This window comes from Rhinolophus sinicus, chromosome 3 (genome assembly GCF_057876585.1).
Source record: "Rhinolophus sinicus isolate RSI-liver-muscle chromosome 3, RSI-T2T, whole genome shotgun sequence".
NCBI classification, from domain to species: Eukaryota; Metazoa; Chordata; class Mammalia; order Chiroptera; family Rhinolophidae; genus Rhinolophus; species Rhinolophus sinicus.
This window is the reverse complement of record NC_142503.1, coordinates 102,327,334-102,346,833: the sequence shown is the minus strand read 5'-3', so window position 1 is coordinate 102,346,833 and position 19,500 is coordinate 102,327,334. Positions and strand designations below refer to the sequence as shown.

The following is a 19,500-nucleotide window of genomic DNA, read 5'->3' as shown; positions in this document are numbered from 1 at the left end:
AAGGGAGAAATAGACAGCTCTAGTTGGAGACTTCAATATCTGACTCTCACATCCATACAAAATATGAGTAAGGAAATAGAGGACTTAACATAATAAACCAACAAATTTGGTTAATAAATACAAAAACACAATAAACCAACTAATAGGTATACACAGAACACTCTACCCAATAACAACAATATAGATATTTTTCTCAAATGCATATGGGATATTTTCCCAGGATAAACTATGTTAGGCCACAAATTCTCAGATTTTTAAAAATTAGTATCATACAAAGTATCTTCTCTGACCACAATGGGATGAAGTTAGAAATCAATTAACAAGCAAAACTGGAAAATGCACAAAATTGTGGAAATTAAACAACTTTCAAACGAGTGGATGAAAGAAAAAAATCACAAGAGAAATTAGGAAATACTTAGAGACAAATGAAACAAAAACACAACATACCAGAACTTATGGGCTGCAGCAAAAGTGATGCTAAAGGGAAATTTTAGAGCTACAAATTTTTACATTAAAAAAAAAAATCTCTTTGGGCAAGGGCAACAGAAGCAAAAATAAACAAATGGGAATACATCAAACCAAAAAGCTTTTGCACAGTGAAGGAAACCATCAACAAAATGAAAAGGCAACCTACTGAATGGGAGAAGATATTTGCCAATGATATATTTGATAAAAATACGCAAAATATATACAGAATTCATACAAGAGAACATCAGAAAAATCCAATTAAAAAATGGGCAGAGGACCTGAACGGACACTTCTCCAAAGAAGACATACAGATGGCCAACAGACCATGAAAAGATGCTCAACATCACTAATCATCAGGGAAATGCAATCAAAACCACAATGAGATATCACCTCACACCTGTCCGATGGCTATTATTGAAAGACAACAAATAAGTGATGACAAGGACATGGAGAAAAGGAGACCCTCATGCATTGTAGGTGGGATTATAAAATGGTGCAGACATTATAAAAAGCAGTATGGAGGTTCCTCAAAAAATTAACAATAGAACTACCATACAACCCAGTAATTCCACTTCTGGGTATCTGGGGGAAAAAAATTAAACTACTAATGCAAAAAGATATATTCACTCCTCCATTCACTGCAGCTTTAGTTACAATACCCAAGATATGGAAGCAACCCAACTGTCCATCGACAGATGGATAAAGATGATGTGGTACATATATACAATGGGATATTGCTCAGCCATTAAAAAAACAATGAAATTTTGCCACTTGTGACAACATAGATGGACCTAGAGGGTATTGTGCTAAGTGAAATAAGACAAAGAAAAATCCTGTATTATTTCACTTATATGTGGAATCTGAAAAACAAACGAACAAACAAAACCGAAACAGACTCAGAACAAACTGATGGTTGCCAGAGGGGAGGAAAGTGGGGGATGGGTGAAAAAGGTAAAGGGAATTAAGAGGTACAAAGTTCCATTTATAAAATAAATAAGTCACAGAGTTGTAATGCACAGCATAGGGAATATAGTCAATAATATCACTTTGTTATTATGTGATAGATGGTGACTAGACTTATCACAATGATCATTTTGTTATATAATGTCAAATCACTATGTTGCACACCTGAAACTAATATAATATTGTATGTCAACTATAATTTAAAAAATATAAAATCAAAAACCTAACTAAAGTTAACTAAGAAACTAGAAAAAAAAATTAAACCCAAAGCTAGCAGAAGGGAGATAAATAAAATAGAGTAGAGAAAAACAATAGAAAAAACTCAATAAATCCAAAAGTTGGTTCCTTGAAAAGATCAAGAAAATTGACAAACCTTTAGCTAGATGAGCTAAGAAAAGAGAGAGAAGACTGAAATTACTAATATCAAATGAAAGTGGGGATATTACTACCAGTTCTACAGAAATAAAATGGATTCTAAGTGACTATTTTGAACAATTGTATTCCAAATTGGATAACCTAGATGAAATGGACAAATTCCTAGAAATACAAAACCTACCAAGACTAGAGCACAGAAATAGAATATCTGAATAGACCTATAACTAGTAAGGTGATTTCGTTAGTAATCAAAAATCTACCAACAAAGAAAAGTCCTACACCTGATGGTTTCACTGGTGAATTCTATCAAATATTTAAAAACTAGTACCAATCCTTTTCAAACTTTTCCAAAAAATCGAAGAGGAGGGAACACTTCCTAACTCATTTTACAAGGGCAGGATTACCCTAATACCAAAGCCAGACAAAGACACCACAAGAAAAGAAAACTACAAACCAACATCCCTTATGAACATTGATGAAAAAACCCTGAACAAAATACTAACAGAATCAGCAACTTATTAAAAGGATTATACACTAGATCAAGTGGGATTTGTTCCTGGAAAGCAAGGATGGTACAACATGAAAATCAGTCAATATAATACACCTTATGAACAAAATGGAGGGGAAAAACACTGGAGTGTCTCAATGTACAAAATAAATTGACAATATTCAACACTCTTTCAAGATAAAAAACAAATTAGCAATAGAAGGAAACGACCTCAACATAATAAAGGGGGCCTTCTTAATTATATCCCCCTCTACTGTAGACTTGGAAATGAGTTTGGATTTTCTGAGCACACACCAGCTGGCTGGGGGGAGGCAGCCCAGAAGGCTGGGGAAGGGGGAGAAGAGAGAAGGGAGGGGAGGGAGCCAGGCCAAGATGAAAAATTATCAGTGTTCCCACAGCAGAGCAATGACGGGATTCCCAGTGCGCCCCACAGTTCACCCACCCTCTGCCCCACCTTTCCAAAGCATCTTGTTCCTGCTTAGAGGCTGGCAGTGTGGTCCATTAAGAGCCTGTCCTCGGAGAACCACAGCCTCCATGGTCCAAACCACTGAGCTGGCCATTAGTGAGGTTGCTTAACGGTAGACTTGTAGGCACCCTCTGAGGGGTCCTCCCGGACTCCTAGGCCAACCCTCATGGGCTGGGTGGAGTGGGTCTGAGGCTCTGAGAGGGGACCGGGACCGCCGCGGATGACAGAAGACCACCAGGCGGCCTTGTGCCTGTGCCTCACCACCCCCTCTCCGGGTTCTGCCGTGGAATTGCCCGGCAGAAGTTTTCTTCCAGCGGGCACAGCGCCTGCGGTGCACGAGGCGTGAGCAGACAGGATGCCAGGGGTGGGGTCAGGCGTTTGACTCCGCCTCTTCGTGCTGGTATCAACCCCGCGGTCGGTGCTGGCTCAGTCTCTGCCGCTCGCCGCTGTCGCTCCGGGGCTGCGGGATGACACCGCCTCCGCCTGGATGCGCCGCCCTCGGCATCCCGCGCGCCCGCGTCCCCAGCCCGCTGGCTCGTTCTGGGCTCCTGCTGCGGCTGCTACTGCTGCTGCTCGGGGTGGCCGCCACCACCCAAGGCCACCCGAGGAACGGACCTCGCATCTCCACTGTCTGGAAAGGTAGGTGGCGCCGCGCAGCTGGCGGGGCGCGGGATCCGACGCCGCGCCGAGCGGGTGCGGAGTGTGAGGCACCGGAGGGCGTGCGTGCGAGCGGCTCTGGGGGTCCCCGGCTGTCCTTGCAAGACGCGTGCGGGTCTGGGTGAGTGTGAGCGTGCACCCTGGCACGCCGGAGCGGCTGGAACGCTGCGGGGAGCGAGCGGCGCGGCCGGAGCCCCGGCTAAGTCTCTCCTCGCAGGGGCCAGCTTGTATGGGGACATGCCAGGTGAGTCCCAAGAGAGCGTAATGCAGGTCCCTCAGGACCCAGCATGGCCCAGGAAATGCTTTGCTCAGCAGCTATGTATAGCGCTGGCAGAGTGTGTTCCTCTGAAACTCAGTTTGAGTCAGGGAGTGAGTGCATCTGTCCTGTAATTTTCCAAGGGGAGAGATGAAAATATGAATTTGGAGAGTGAGCTGGGATTCTAGAGCTCCGCCTGTGCCTTTCCGTTCTTCCTCCTGAAATCTGTTCTCCCTCCTCCAGGTGGCTTCCTGTTTGAGGGGCTCTCTGATGAGGAGGATGACTTTCACCCAGTAAGCGGCCTGGCTGCCTGCCCTTTGGGGACACGGTGCCAGGGATGAGCCCCTCCTGGTGAAAAGCAGCTGCCAGTTATGATGATGACGGGTGATGGATCCCACTGGCCCACTGTGTTAACGTTTTTCCGTTAAAGAGAATCACCTATGGGGTCACACCATCCAAACCGCAGTCCAGCAGAGCAACCGTGCCATCTGGATTCAGGTTTTCACCAATAAAGAACCGGTGGATTTTGAAATGAGCAAGGATGTGCTTAATTTGTTCGGTGGTCCCTGTCATAAAAGGTGCGACTCTTTCTGGTCTCTGTTCTTCAAGTTTCCTTTTGATTGATTTCATGTCATCTTTGATGTACTTCTTGTAGGCTTCTTTTGTGAACCTGGTTTCCTGCAAATGATGGTTCATGACCACGTCAACACCAGTGACTACTGTGCTTTCGGGACCTTCGCCCTCCGGGCCTTCAGCGAAGGCATTGCCACCAATGAGCGAGTCACCAATGTCACCAACCTCTGTCCTACTGACCCTCTTCCCCTCCACTTCCAGACACAGCCCGTCCACAATCTCCTGGATTTTGCAAATATGGGAGAACATCTCATGGCTGATGAGCTCCCTGTAGAGCAGGGGTGTCCAAACTTTTTTCAATGTTTTTCACCGAGGGCCATATGCGGTAAAATACACAAACAGCCGGGCCACTCTCTCGAGGTAAAGTACATATTGCCTCACCTGGTTTATTTAAGTAAACTAAATGTATTTTTGGAATTTGCTGTGGGCCAATTAAAAATGGATTGTGGGCCGCAGTTGGCCCGCGGGCTGCAGTTTAGACACCCCTGCTGTAGAGGATCATGACGGCTGAAAGGAGACAAGGAGGGCGGTGCTGGCTGAGCAGGAGCCGGAGCTGGGAGCAAGCGCCATCCAGCTTGAGTGGAACTAAGGGGGCGGGGGGGAGCAGGCAGAAAAACCATAGTTTTTGAGTTTGTTAAGAAAAGCAAACTGCCACATGCAATGCCTCATTTGGATGTGTCTTGAATCTTGGGAGCTTGACTACCCTATGTCTCCTACAAATGGACCTTGAGATTCTAGCAGGGGGAGTGCAGCTACTCCTATACCCTCGACAGAAGAATGGTTCTCTCCTCTGTCAGGGAAGTTCGTCCTTCTGTAGGGATGCACATGGAGTGGTGAGGGAGGAAGGGGGTGCCTCTCCTAACCAGCCAAATCAACCCTGGGATCAATGGCGTGACAGATGTGGCAGCAAAATCACCCTCACACCCCACAGCACCAAGTTTTGTTATAAACATTGTCCTTGGGTTTTTGGTTTTGATCCCCAGTTGTTCTATCTGTTTTTGAATGGGGATCCAGAGAGACTAAAAACCCTGTTACCCATTATGCTAAGTGACATAAGCCAGTCACACCCAAAAATATAAGAATCCATTTATGTGAAGTACCTAGAGTATTTAAAATAATAGAGACAGAAAGTATAATGGCAGTTGCCAGAGGTTGCCCAGATCGAAACCTAGACCATTAATAGCAGTCATTCCCCACCACCTCCTCCAAAGGTAACCATTGTGTTGACTTCCAACACCATAGGTTGGTTTTTGCCTGATTTTGAACTTCGAAATGCAATCAGACCATACATAGTCTTCTGTGTCTCGCTTCTTTCTCTCAACATTATATTAATAAGATTCTTCCAGATTATTTTAAACAGCAATAGTGCCTTCATTTTAATTGCTCTATATTATAGCATGGTATGGATATAACACAATGTATTTATTCTATATTCATGTGCATTTGGGTTTCCCAGTTCAAACTATCAGGAATAATGCTGCAATGAATATTCTTATATTTCATGAGCATATATATACTTTCTGTTGTATACATAGCTAGGAGTAAAACTGCCAGGATATAAAATAAGTGTATATTCAGCTTAGTACATATTGCCAAACTGACTTCCCCAGTAGCTGTAGCAATTTATACTCCAGCAGAAATGCATGAGTCCTACTTTCTCTACATCCTTGTCAATACTTGGTACTGTCAATCCCTTTGATTTTGTTTTTCTGATAGGTATGGAGTAGTATCTCATTTTAGTTTTAATTTACATATTCCTTATGACTAATGAGCATGAGTATCTTTTCATATCAACATTTGAATATTCTCTTTTATGAAGTATCTTCTCATGTAAGACTCAAGTTTGTGCCTCATAGACTCTTCTACTGTAGGATTGGAAGAGCAGCGAGGCTCACAGCAAGGGATCCTGAAGATAAAAAAAGAATTTTGCATCAGCTTAAACCCAGCTTTATCAACATCAAGGAATGATACAGTGGGATGCCAGCATAAGACACCGAACTCTGTGAAGCCTCAAACCAATACCCCAGAAGTAGGTGATGGGTTGGCTACAAGGCAACATGGGGTCTTCAAAGGAAACCCATTGGCTGGTTGCTCATAGACTTATAAGTTGTCCGATATCTTGGAAACACCAGGACTTCAAGGTCTAGTTCTCAGCCACACAGACTCAGAAAAGAGCTTTTGCAAACACGAGTCAGCAATTAATGTAAAAATCAGAATGCTGATATATTAGTTCATACTATGAACCAGAATTGCCAAGCATTCCAGTCTCCGATGAGAACAATCTCCCTATAAGAAAACAACTTGGGGGCCCGCCGAGTGGCTCAGGTGGTTGGAGCGCTGTGCTCCTAATGCCACCAGTTTGATTCCCACATGGGCCAGTGAGCTGCGCCCTTTATAGCTAAGATTGTGAACAACAGCTCTCCCTGGAGCTGAGCTGCCCTGAGCAGCTAGAGGTTGGCATGAGCTGCCACGGCTGCTGTGTGTGCTGCCGACCAACGACTAGTGACCGACTGCCTCAGCTGGGGGGAGCGCAAGGCTCATAATACCACATGGGCCAGGGAGCTGTGTCTTACACAGATAGACTGAGAAACAGTGGCTTGAACTGGAGTCGGGGGTGGGGGGGAAGAAAGGGGGGGAAAAGGCAATGATCCCATAAGAAATAATGTCAAAGAATGGACTCCCTTCATAGTCACAGTCAGCAAACCTGTTTTCCCAGACCTACCTTAATTCACTACTTGATACATGCACGCATGTCGGAGGAAGGGTTGATGGGGAGATTGGAGTGTCCCGGAAGGAAAGGAAGTTTATGACATTAGATGATAGCCATCATGGGGTTGGAGATGGTGCTTATACCATCATGAGTCATCCTTTGAGGCTGGGAACACCACAGTCCCGAATAAAACCTAAGTTCTAGTAGCAAAGGGGGAGGGGTGGCTGTTACGTATGTAGATTTCACAACCTGTCTTTATGGGAGGATGAAGAAAGGACCGGCTTTCACACCGCTCAGCCTCACCGAGACATGTGTGTAGTGCCCTCTAGTGGACTATGGTGGCACTTCAGTCAGGCCGATCTGAATCCTCTACCACTCTGATCCAAACCACCATCGTTTCAGGCAAGAATTATCCCAATTGGTCTCCCTCCTTCCACCCCTGTCCACCAGAATGATCTTTTAAAACCTTCATCAGATTGTGTCACTTCTCTGCTCAAAACTCAGGAGGCGGAGGCCGGATGGCTCAGTTGGCTGGAGGCCGAGCTCTGAACAATAGGGTTGCTGGTTCGATTCCCACATGAGATCGTGGGCTATGCTCCCTGCAACTAAAGGTTGAAAATGGTCACTGCACTTGGAGCTGAGCTGCGCCACAACTACATAGATTGACTTGGAGCTGATGGGCACTGGAGAAACACACCGTTCCCCAGTATTCCCCAGGAAAATTTATTTTAAAAACAACAACTCAGGAGTAACTTTCCTTCTCACTCAGAGTTAAAGCCAAAGTCCTCATTCCCCCCACTCCCCCACCGGTCTACCCTTCCCTCACTCCGGTGTAGCCGCACCAGGCTGCTTGCTCTTCCTCTGCAAGTAGGACACAGCAAGCACGCCCCGCCTTGCATTTGCTATCTCTTCTACCTTGAACAAATGGCTTACTCCTTCACAACTATACTCAAATGTCACCTAATGTCACCTCATCACCTGGTCACCCAAAAAAAAGAAGAAAACAGCCTTCCTCCTACAATTCAACTGGATTTTTTTTTTTTTTTTTTTTGCGAAAAAATTTTGTATTTAGAATTAGCCCGCTGGACTCAGTTTAGATGATCCCATTTTGTTGGCAACATCCAAAGCATCATAGTCAGGAGCCAACCGAACATATGCCTGCGTCTCTCCATCGGGCCTGATCAGGGTGTTGACCTTGGACGCGTCAATGTCACAGAGCTTCTTTCCAGCCTGTCTGATCCAGTGCTTGTTGGCCTTGACATCCACAATGAACACAAGTAGATTGTTGGCTTCTATCTTCCTCATGCTGACTCGGGCATTAGGGGGAATTTGATGATGACAGTAATCAAGCTCGTTTCTCCTGGGGGCGCTCTTCCCAGGATATTTAGGCTGCCTTCGGAGCCGCAGTGTCTTGGGCCTCGGGAAGGTGGGTGACGTCCGGATCTTCTTTTTTGTGCGGCTGTCCTTTCAGCACAGCTTGCTTTGCCTTCAGAGCCTTTGCTTTGGCTTAGGCTTTGGGAGGGGCAGGGGCTTCCTTCTTCGCTTTCGGCGCCCCTTCATGAAAAGCTGGGTTCATTTTTTTGCCATAGCATTTAACACCATCTGACATGTTGCTTATTTACTTGTTATATACCCTCGTATGTTATGTGTGTATTACCTGTGTCCTCCTACTAGAATATATATTTCAAAATGGCAAGAAACTTGTCTGTTTTGTTCAGTTGTATTCCCAGCTAGAGCAGTGCTTAGCATGTAGTAGGCGCTCAGAATTTTTCTGAATAAATAAACGTAGCAAGATCTGAGCAACGAGTAGGCATTATATGGCCTTTGTTGTTTCATTCTTCGATATCAAAATTTGATGTCACAAAACGATCAACTCCACAAATGTACATAAAAATAATAAAATTCCAATTATAATCCCCACAGATTTTTTTTTTTTAAGATTTTATTGGGGAAAGGGGAACAGGACTTTATTGGGGAACAGTGTATACTTCCAGGACTTCTTTTTTCCAAGTTAAGTTGTTGTCCTTTCAGTCTTAGTTGTGGAGGGCGCAGCTCAGCTCCAGGGCCAGTTGCTGTTACTAGTTGCAGGGGCACAGCCCACCATCCCTTGCGGGAGTCGAACCGGCAACCTTGTGGTTGAGAGGATGCACTCCAACCAACTGAGCCATCTGGAAGCTCAGTGGCAGCTCAGCTCAAGGTGCCTTGTTCAATCTTAGTTGCAGGGGGCGCAGCCCACCATCCCTTGTGGGACTCAAGGAATTGAACCGGCAACCTTGTGGTTGAGAGCCCACTGGCCCATGTGGGAATCGAACCAGCAGCCCTCAGAGTTAGGAGCACGGAGCTCCAACCGCCTGAGCCACCAGGCCGGCCCCCACAGATTTCTTTTTAATTGGATTAAATTATCTTAAAATTCATTTGGAAAAAATAAAGTACCTGTGAATAGCCAATAAATGTAGGAAGAATACATTAAGGGCTTCCAGATATCAGAAGACACTATAAAACTACCATAATGAAATCCATATGATATTGGCATAGGCATAGACAGATGAACCAGTGTAACAGACTAGAAAATCCAGGAAGAGGTATCTCTTTGCAAGAATATAACACATAAAAGGTGAAATTTTAATTCTGTGGGAAAGGGATGATTATATAATAAATGGTGCTGGTATTATTTACCAGGAAAAATTGGACCCCCATTTGATACTATTTACAAAATGAGTGCCAAGTAGATTCAATGCTGAAATGTAGTTGATACTTTCAGAACCCTAACATAAGTTCAAATACTGTTAATTTTGCCCTCATGCCTCAGTGAAGATGTATGACTGATTCCATCCCAGTCAGAATTGATAGTGCACGTTCTTAGTCCCTTTCCTTTAAAAAATCCCGTTTCCTGGCTGGGCCCAAGCCGAGCAAGGAGGAGTCCATGTGGGGAGATGGGGATCCGTGGTGGTTGAGTGAGGTGTGGGAGCCCAAGCACAGCTGGGTTTCCCCAGGGGTATGGGGGTGGGGCAGCAGCCGCCCAGCTGACAATATCAGAGTTCAAGTCAGGTGAGGAGGGAGTTGATGACAGGGCAGCACAGTGGTGACACAGAGGACACCAGGGGACTGATCGAAGAAGTAAATACAGTATTTTGATGATAATAGGATAATGGAAGTCAAGTTTCTCAGTATCAAAAATGTAAGGACAAATAGAGTAATGGAGAAACTGGAAAATCCCTATGGTGTTGGACTGGAATAGGAATGGTTTTCACTTGATATAAATAGGTAAGGATATATGTGTAAGTGTATGTGTGTATAAAACATGTGTTCCCTAGACCTGTCCTCTGAGAGCAGCTAGAAGCAGCGACATCCTAAAGCAGGGAGCCCACTTAGCACCCAGATCTTAGATTCTGAGAGCTTAGAAGCCTGGCGGAGACCGTCGTAATCAAATTAATCAAGTAACCAAAGTTAACATCACAATTCATGCAACAAATTGAATTATGCCCCACCTGGTAGGATGCAAGGGAAAGAACACAGAACCACTTCCGTGATATTCCTGCTAAAGTTCGTAACTTGAATCTAGAGGTGAGGACACATCAGACAAACCCAGATAAAGGGACATTCGACAAAATAAGTGGCCTGTTATCAAAAGTGGTCATGAAGCTCAAGGCAAGACTGAGGAAATGTTCCAGACTAAAAGAAACTAAAGAGGGATGAAAACCAAAGCAAGGTGTACTCCTGGGTTAGATTCTTTTGCAAGGACGTTGTTGAGACAATTGGTAAAACTCAAATGGGTTCTGTGGGTTAGATTGTAGAGAAGTGTCATTGTCAGCATCCTGGTTTTGATGCTTGTGTTGTACTCATCATGGAAGAGAAAGTTGTATTTGTAGGAAATACACACAGTAAAGTATTTGTGTGATTGACAGGGCATATGATGTGTGACAATTAAGTTTGCAAACTTGTTGCAACAATGTTGCTAACTTTTTTTATATCAGAGGGATTATTCATTATGAATTTGTACCAGCTGGACAAACAGTTAACTAACTTCACTATTTGGAAGTGCTGAAAAGGCTGCATGAAAGTTAGACAACCTGAACTTTTCACCAATTCATGGATCTTGCATCACGACAACGCACCAGCTCACATGGCACTGTCTGTGAGGGAGTTTTTAGCCAGTAAACAAATAACTGTATTGGAACACCCTCCCTACTCACCTGATCTGGCCCCCAATGACTTCTTTCTTCACCCGAAAATAAAGGAAATATTGAAAGGAAGACATTTTGATGACATTCAGGACGTCAGGGATAATATGATGACAGCTCTGATGGCAATCCCAGAAAAGAGTTCCAAAATTGCTTTCAAGGGTGGACTAGGCACTGGCGTCGGTGCAGAGCTTCTCAAGGGGAGGACTTCAAGGGTGACCGTAGTGATACTCAGCAATGAGGAATGTAGCACCTTTTCTAGGATGAGTTCGTGAACTTAATTGCCCGACCTTCATATGCTGGCAACATACTCTTAAATGGCTCAGGACAAAAAAGTTCTTTGCACTAGTCTTGTGATTCTTCTGTAAGTTTGGAATTATTTCAAAATAAAAAGAAAGGAAAAATATCTTGTTTTGACTACTGATCCAGTGGGGGAGGAAGAAACATGAAACAAAATTGCACAGGTACAATTTAAATTTACATTTTTGTGTACACATATACATACCTCAATACAAAATAATTGTCAACTTATAGAAAGAACGAAAGCGTGTATTTCTAGAAAGAAAGGAGTAGTGGGCATGGAAAGCCCATTTCTGATCACCCATCCCACTGATCCATGCTATCCATTCCGGCATAATTCCACACACTTGTGGCATAGCACTCCTGTCACAGTGATTCAGTGCATGTCCTAAGGAGTACTGCCTCTGCGCAGCTGTGCTTTGGTAGCCTGTCCCAGTGCTGTCCCAGGCCAGCGTCTGCTTGCATCGGGTACAGTACAGGATATGACCAGTAATGCCGTGGTCATGGGCCTACTCCCACAACTCCTTTGCTGTAAAGTGGCCCCTGGTCTGCTACAGTTCTGTGGGACCCAGGATAGTGGATCAAATAGTCCATAAGCCCGCAGTGAGTGGTGCTGGCTGACCCCTCGGGCAGGAAAGGCAACCCATCCCTGGGATATGTGTCAGTTCCTGAAAGGGAACTGCTGGCCCTTCTGGGATGGAAGGGATCCCCTGTGCTCGGGGCCAGCCTCAGTCAAAGCTGTCAGCCTTGGAGCAGTCTCCCTCGGTGTCTCCTACACGGCCTGGAGAACCTGAACAGGCCAGGTGGTGTGCTTGCCTTAGCGCATCAACTTTTTCCATGGTTCTAGGATGTATCCTAGTCATGAGTTCCCACCAACTCTCCTGACTCTTGCCAGGATATTGAATTCTGTAACTCAAGAGAGGGATCTCAGGTCAATAGACTCTTCCCTTTCTAATTTTATGTTCCTTCCCCCTTCATCGAGTACCCCTAGAATTCCGTACCATGTGTACCCTCAGTACATGCTGGCTGGGCCTTGCCACTCCTATGGGGTACAGTCCCTTTCCTCCTTCAGCAAGCCCAGCACTTCCCTGGCTGGGTTATGCTGCAGCTAACCTAGTATAGGCCGAGCAGCTAGGAGGGGAGCTTGGCACATCCTGAGGGGTCACCTGTTCTTTGTGAGGGAGACGGGTTTGCATTTTCTCCCAGAAGAGACGGAGTGCTGGCTCTTCCCACGGAGGAGTGGGCCACTTCTGAAGGCCCAGAAAGGTCAGAGGAATTAGTGGCATCAAAATCTTCAGGGGTATCCACGCTGAAATCTGTTCCACGTGTCAGGGTCCCAGGTGTTTCCAACCAGGATCCTAACTTTAGCATAAGACATCTGCCTCACTTGGGCATTTAACTGTCTTTGAAGTCAGTCACTCAGACTAGAAAACCCTTGACTTCTCCACCCCCTCCCACTGTAGGAGACGTGGGCTCCTTGTATGAACCACAGAGGCCCTCTAATTTTCATGTCTGGCTTTCAGTTGCTTGTTACTGACCCTAAGTTGTTCATTATCCTGTAGCACATCCATGGAGCTTAGCAAGGAGCTCCAGTTCCATCATCCTTATAGCTACGATTCCCTCCATGTACCTCAAGCATCTGACACATTGTCCATCTGTCTAGAACATTCTATTCTATTGGTCCACTCTCCCAATTCACTACTGGTTGTCTGTGTTCTGACCTACCTCTAGTATTGGAGCCCTTGCTGTCAAATGGGTGGTGATCCTGTCCCCAAAACCCCATCTTATCAGCTGTTTTCTCGTTCACTTCTGGTACCAACTGTCAAAGGTCAAGTTCTCAAGAAAAAGAGTTTAGGATGCACAGTGCTTAGTAGAGACCCACACCTGTGAAAGGAAGGGAGCAAAAGCAGGGTGGGGCAGAGGGAAAGTCCACCTGTGCCAAGAGCACCAGCAAGTCTCAGCCAGTTGTCAGGTCACTGGGGTGAGAAGTCCCATCGCAGTTGTCCAGCATCGAGGCTATGTGGCTGGACCTCACATCCCTACTTTGGTCAGTCACCAGATGCAGGCTGTTCCAGCAAGGATATGACCTCAGGCAAGATGGCTCTGAAGGCTCTGAAGCAGCTGACAGCTGGGGACTAACTGCTGACCAGTCTCCCTGCAGCTGGGCAGCTGGGCCTTCCTTGAAGGGGAGTCTGGGCAACACATCCCCATTATGTCCCCCAGCAACATGAAAGTCTGTAAGTCCTGAGTGTACAGCTGGTGAACTCACCCAGGCAGCCACCTCCAGCTCAAGAAATAGACATATCAGCAGCGCCCCTTTTAGCCACCTTCTCAGTCAGTGTCTCTCCCCCAAGGTGACTATCCTTTTATCACCATAGACTCATTTACCTGCTTTTTTTTTTTTAGTTCTAACTGTAGTCAAATACACATAACGTAACATTTAACTGTAGTTAAATTCACATAACGTAACATTTACCATCCTAACCACTTCAGTGCATCTTTCCGCAGTGTGCAGAACATCACGCTATTGTGCAATCCAGCTCCAGAACTCAGCTCGTCTTGCAAAACTGACCCTCCACACCCATTAAAGAACATTTCTCCATTGCCCTTCCCCAGCCCTTGGCAACCACACTGTGAATTTGACTGCTCTAGGTACCTCATATAAATGGACTCATGGTACTTGTCTTTTTGTGACTGGCTTGTTTCACTCAGCATAACATCCTCAAGGTTCCATGTTGTAGCATATGTCACAGTTTCCTCCCATTGTATGTGTATACCTTACTTTGTTTATCTATTCATCTGTCAGTAGATACTTGGGTTGCTTCCATCTTTTGGCTGTTGTGGATATGAGTGTACTTGTTTACCTGCTCTTGAACTTTATACAAATGGAATAAATTATACCATGTGTATTCTTTTCTGGCTAGTTTCTTTCCTTCAATTATGTTTGTGAAATTCATCCATCTTATTGCATATAGCAATAGTTTATTCTTTCTCATTGATACATAGCCTTCCATTGTATGATCACACTCCAATTTGCTTATTTATTCTATCATTGATGGACACTTAAAGTTGTTTACTGGTTTTACCTATTATGAAGAGTGCTACTATGAATATCTTGTTTGTGCCTTCTAGTATTCACATGTACGCATTTCTGAGGGTATATACCCATGACTTAAAGAGCGGAGTTACATATATTTAGTTTTACTAGGTACTGCCACATAGTTTTCCAATTGGCTATACCAATTTATCCTCTTCGGAGCACTGAATGAGTGTTCCAGTTGTTTCAACATTCTCAACAACACTTGATATCATCAGCCATTTTAATTTTAGCCATTCTGTTTGGTATCTCATTGTGGTTTTACTTTGTATTTCCCTGATGACTAATGAGGTTGAAAACTTTTCATGTTTATCAGTCAATTGCATATCCTCTTTTGTGAAGTGCTTGTTCATATCTCTTGCCCTTTTCTTAATTGAATTGTCTGTTTCTCTTTTTTTCTTGTTGAATTTTAGCATTATAGTATGTGTACATGTTTTCCAAAGAGTTTAATTCTGTACTGCAGATCACATGGGCTTGCTCTAGAACCCAAAAGACCCTTCTATGGCTTGCCACAAATTACACATCCCGACCTCTCCCATCTCCCACCCCAACACACACAAGCGTGTTCTTGGTAAGTGTCCACTGTTGAATATATGTATCACAAATATAAATTATATTTATATAATGTATAATATAATATAAATATATAATTATTTCCTGAACCATTTGAGAGTTAATTGCAAATATGATGTCCTTTGACCCCTAAATATTTGAATATGTTTCCTAAAACAAGGACATTCTCTTACATAACAATAGCACAATTATAAAATCCAAAAAAAATAGCACTTATACAATAATACTATCTAGCCTACGGATCTCATTCAGGTATTATCAACTGTCTCAATAATGTTCTTTATAACAAAGAAAAAATGTTTTTTTTCCAGTTCCACATATTGCATTTAGTTGACAAGTCTCAAGTTTCCTTAAATCTGGAATCATTCCTGTCTTTCTTTGCTTCCTTTACCTTGTCACTTGAAGAGTACAGGCCAGATGTTTTATACAAAGTCCTTCAATTTAGGTGTATCTGTTTTTTCCTCCTGATTAAATTTAGACTATGCAATTTTGGCAGGAATAGCACAAAAATGATGCTTTGTTCTTCCCAGTTCATTAAATCAGGAGGCACAAGACATCTATTTGTTCCATTACTGGTGATGTTAACTAATTTTGATTCCTCAGTTAAGGTGGTGTCTGCCAGGTTTTCCATTGTAAAGTTATTCTTTGTTCATTTGTAATTAATAAGTATCATGTGGGGAGATATTTTATACTATATCCTATTTCTCATAAAACTTTCACCCACTAGTTTTAGTATCCATTGATGCTAAAGTTATTCTTTTCATGATCCAATGATTTTTAAAAATCCAAATATAGAGACTAGAGTGAACACAAGTCTTTTGAGAAGTCAAATCCTCAGATTCCCTCCTCCTGTTACCTGTTTTTTGTGTGTCTTTGCGGCATAGCCTTGGGGCAAAGGATACTGAAACCCATTTCTCTTTCTTCTTCTTGGGCCTGAAGGATGACAATATTTGCTACCCTGCCTTGCAGTGAATCTGGGCCTGTGAGACTAGTTCTAGCTCAAGAGCTATGAACAAAAGGGATATGTGCCCTTCTGGGCCAAAGCATTTATTGTTAGTGTATGACTCTCCAGCTCTCTCTTCCCTTGCTGCAGCAATTGGAGGAAATGGAGGCCATGGCTTTAGATGGTGAAGCCACGAGATGGAAACAGCCTGGATCCCTGCGTCACCACATGGAGAACAGCTGCCCTGAAGGGTAGCCCATCTTGTACTGGACAGGTGTATGCACAAGAAATATAAGCCTTTGCTGTCCTAAGCGACAGATACTTCAAGTTTAACATGATTTAGCTTATCCTGATGAAATTTTTCTGGAAATATTCTTCACATATTAAAAATATGCATTTTATGCATAATTTTATGTGTGTATATAGATATATTATGCAATATTCTGTATCTTCCTTTTCTTACCTAACAACATCTTTGAGATTTTTTCTACATCAGAATATGTAACTCATTCTTCTTAAGATTTGAAAAGTGCTCTATTGTATAGTGTACTTTAATACATTTAGAAGGTACATTTCTTTAATTTAAATTTCTTTCTCTTTTTTGTTTTTTTATTGGGGAAGGGAAGAACAGGACTTTATTGGGGGACAGTGTGTACTCCCAGGAGTTTTTCCAAGTCAAGTTGTTCTTTCAATCTTAGTTGTGGAGGGCACAGCTCAGCTTCAGGTCTAGTTGCCGTTATCAGCTGCAGGGGGCGCAGCCCACCATCCCTTGTGGGAGTCGAACCAGCAGCCTTCAGCATTAGGAGCACGGAGCTGCAACCGCCTGAGCCACCGGGGTTGGCCCCTAATTTAAATTTCTTGAATAGGTACTACATACATATAGTCCAAAATTAAAATAGTTCAGAAAAGTGTATGTGAAAAATTCTCCCTTCCATGGTTTCCCTGAGCCAGCATACTTTCCACCAAAGGTAATCAATATTTCCTGTTCTACACGTATATTTCTAGAGATATGTTATAAATAGGATGTTTAAATGAACCTTGCTTAGTCTCAGCTTTGGCTGAGACCTCAAAACAGTAAAGTCATATTCTAAGTTAGACGCAAATCCACCAACACAAGATTTGCAGCAAGAGATTGTAGAAAAACAGTTTTTCTCTTAGTTCACCACCCATCTTCAGCCTATGAACGGTGCTGGAGAGTTTGTAAAAGATAGGAGATTCAAGGTTTTTAGAGAGAGTTATTGGTGTCCTGAGTCATTGCCGCCATCCCTGACTTCACCATACAGCGTGTATGCCCTCACCTCACACTGATGCAAGCAGCTTTACTGGGATCGTGCAGCAGTACATAATATCTGTTCCTTGCAGCTGGAGAGCCGCTGTGCTGATGTCTGAATGTTGAAAATCTCTCTGAGAGAGCTTTAGAAACATAACTGCAATACTTTCCCTTAGTGCAGCACAATGTCCTTGTTGTGCAATGAGGAGGTTGTGTAAGGCCTCCGTGTTTTGGCTTACTCCCTGTCTTGTAGTGACTCCTTGCAATAACAAGCCTAACGCATGGGTGGTCTTTGTTAAGCTTGCAGTCATTTCTCCAACCCATAAACTAGAAGAACTCTGCAACCTTCTGTGTCCCTTGCAAGACACGTGTGAAGTTGCCTGAAGGCAAAATTTACTTTTCGAATTCTCTTTCAGTGTTCTGTGTTCGCAAATTAAATTCACACCTACGACCACAGCCATTATGGCAAGGTTTGCTCACATATATGTGAGGAATAAAAGGATTTCGGGTTTGTAATGTTACCATAAAAGGATCTTTGAGTAAAGTCCTGAATTATTCTAAACACAGACATTAGCTTCAGCCTCAGTTGGGAACACGTGTACTGGCTGACTCAGATTTTTCACTACTCTGAGCATACATGCACTTACTTGTCTGCGAATGACCTTGAAAGCATCCCAAACACTGATTTTGGGGTTACAAATAAATTTTAGCGAGTAGATGAATTAGCAAATATGGAATCCATGAATAATTAGGATCAACTGTATCACTCTTTTGTTGAAGGATATTTGTTTTATGTCAGTTGCTATAATGAATTAAGCTGCTGTGAACGTTCTAAATAAAAAAATGGATGAATGAACGAATGAATGAACGTGGCAACAGTTGCCATGAGTAGAAACTTACCGCCAATCTGCAGGGAGTAGCCAGCAGGCCTTTATTCCACAAATCAAGTACCACTCATTAGCAGTTCCGCAGAACAGGGTTCAGGCCTGGGTAGTCCAGGATTCTCATTATGGATCCTGGTAGTTAGTGGATCTGAGACTACTTCCGTTAGAAACTAATATGAAATGTCTAAAAGAATGCTTTGGTGTACCTTTGTGGCCATTGCTGCATAGATTAAGCATTTTTTCAGATGAACCATACCGATGATTCTTCCACTGGGCTGTCAATTCTGTAAAAGTTTGATCACACAAACTGGTCCCTGCCTTACACCCTTCAGTTGGATTTTTGTGTAAGCAAAAGTGTCCTACTGTAGGCATGACAATAAACGGTATTGGCGGCTCAGCATTATTCGGTGTGTGACAGTAGTTAACAGTCATGAAGAGTTTATTGCTTATTGAAGTCACTGGTGTTATTTAAGGGAATTATATGACCTGAAGGGAAGTGAGGACAACCCAGCAAGTTGATCTGGCTGGATGTTAGCTAATCATGGAGAGGTATTTGTTGTATACAGAGTTCACTAAAAGCAAGAGAAGAGTGTCAACAACAGAAACAGAACAGGCCCATAATGAAAAGAGCCTTGGCATGTTAAAAGTATTTGATCTTGGGCTGGGCCGGTGGCTCAGGCGGTTAGAGCTCCGTGCTCCTAACTCCGAAGGCTGCCGGTTCAATTCCCACATGGGCCAGTGGGCTCTCAACCACAAGGTTGCCAGTTCAACTCCTCGAGTCCCGCAAGGGACGGTGGGCAGCGCCCCCTGCAACTAAAATTGAACATGGCACCTTTAGCTGAGCTGCCGCTGAACTCCCGGATGGCTCAGTTGGTTGGAGCGTGTCCTCTCAACCACAAGGTTGCCAGTTCGACTCCCACAAGGGATGGTGAGCTGTGCCCCCTGCAACTAGCAATGGCAACTGGACCTGGAGCTGAGCTGCGCCCTCCACAACTAAGACTGAAAGGACAACAACTTGATTTGGAAAAAAGTCCTGGAAGCACACACTGTTCCCCAATAAAGTCCTGTTCCCCTTCCCCAATAAAATCTTTAAAAAATAAAAAATAAACTCAAATGGTTACAAATCAAATATTTACGTTGATGGGAGAAATATAACATGGTAGTTAGGAGCATGAATTGCAGACAGCCCTGGATTCAAATCTCAGCTCTGCTACCT

At 43.7% G+C, this 19,500-nt stretch overlaps 2 protein-coding genes across 2 annotated transcripts; one reads left to right on the top strand and one right to left on the bottom strand.

Annotated features, from left to right (window-relative positions):
- Positions 1-3,105: 3,105 nt before the first annotated feature.
- On the top strand, positions 3,106-4,228 carry LOC141570637 (semaphorin-7A-like). Its single transcript, XM_074328283.2, has 2 exons — positions 3,106-3,419; positions 3,937-4,228. The coding sequence occupies exons 1-2, from the start codon at positions 3,248-3,250 to the stop codon at positions 4,032-4,034; spliced, it is 270 nt and encodes an 89-aa protein (XP_074184384.1). The 5' UTR covers positions 3,106-3,247; the 3' UTR covers positions 4,035-4,228.
- Positions 4,132-4,599, bottom strand: LOC109457796 (translationally-controlled tumor protein-like). The gene has a single exon (XM_088796831.1). The coding sequence runs from the start codon at positions 4,573-4,575 to the stop codon at positions 4,132-4,134; it is 444 nt and encodes a 147-aa protein (XP_088652957.1). The 5' UTR covers positions 4,576-4,599.
- Positions 4,600-19,500: the final 14,901 nt, after the last annotated feature.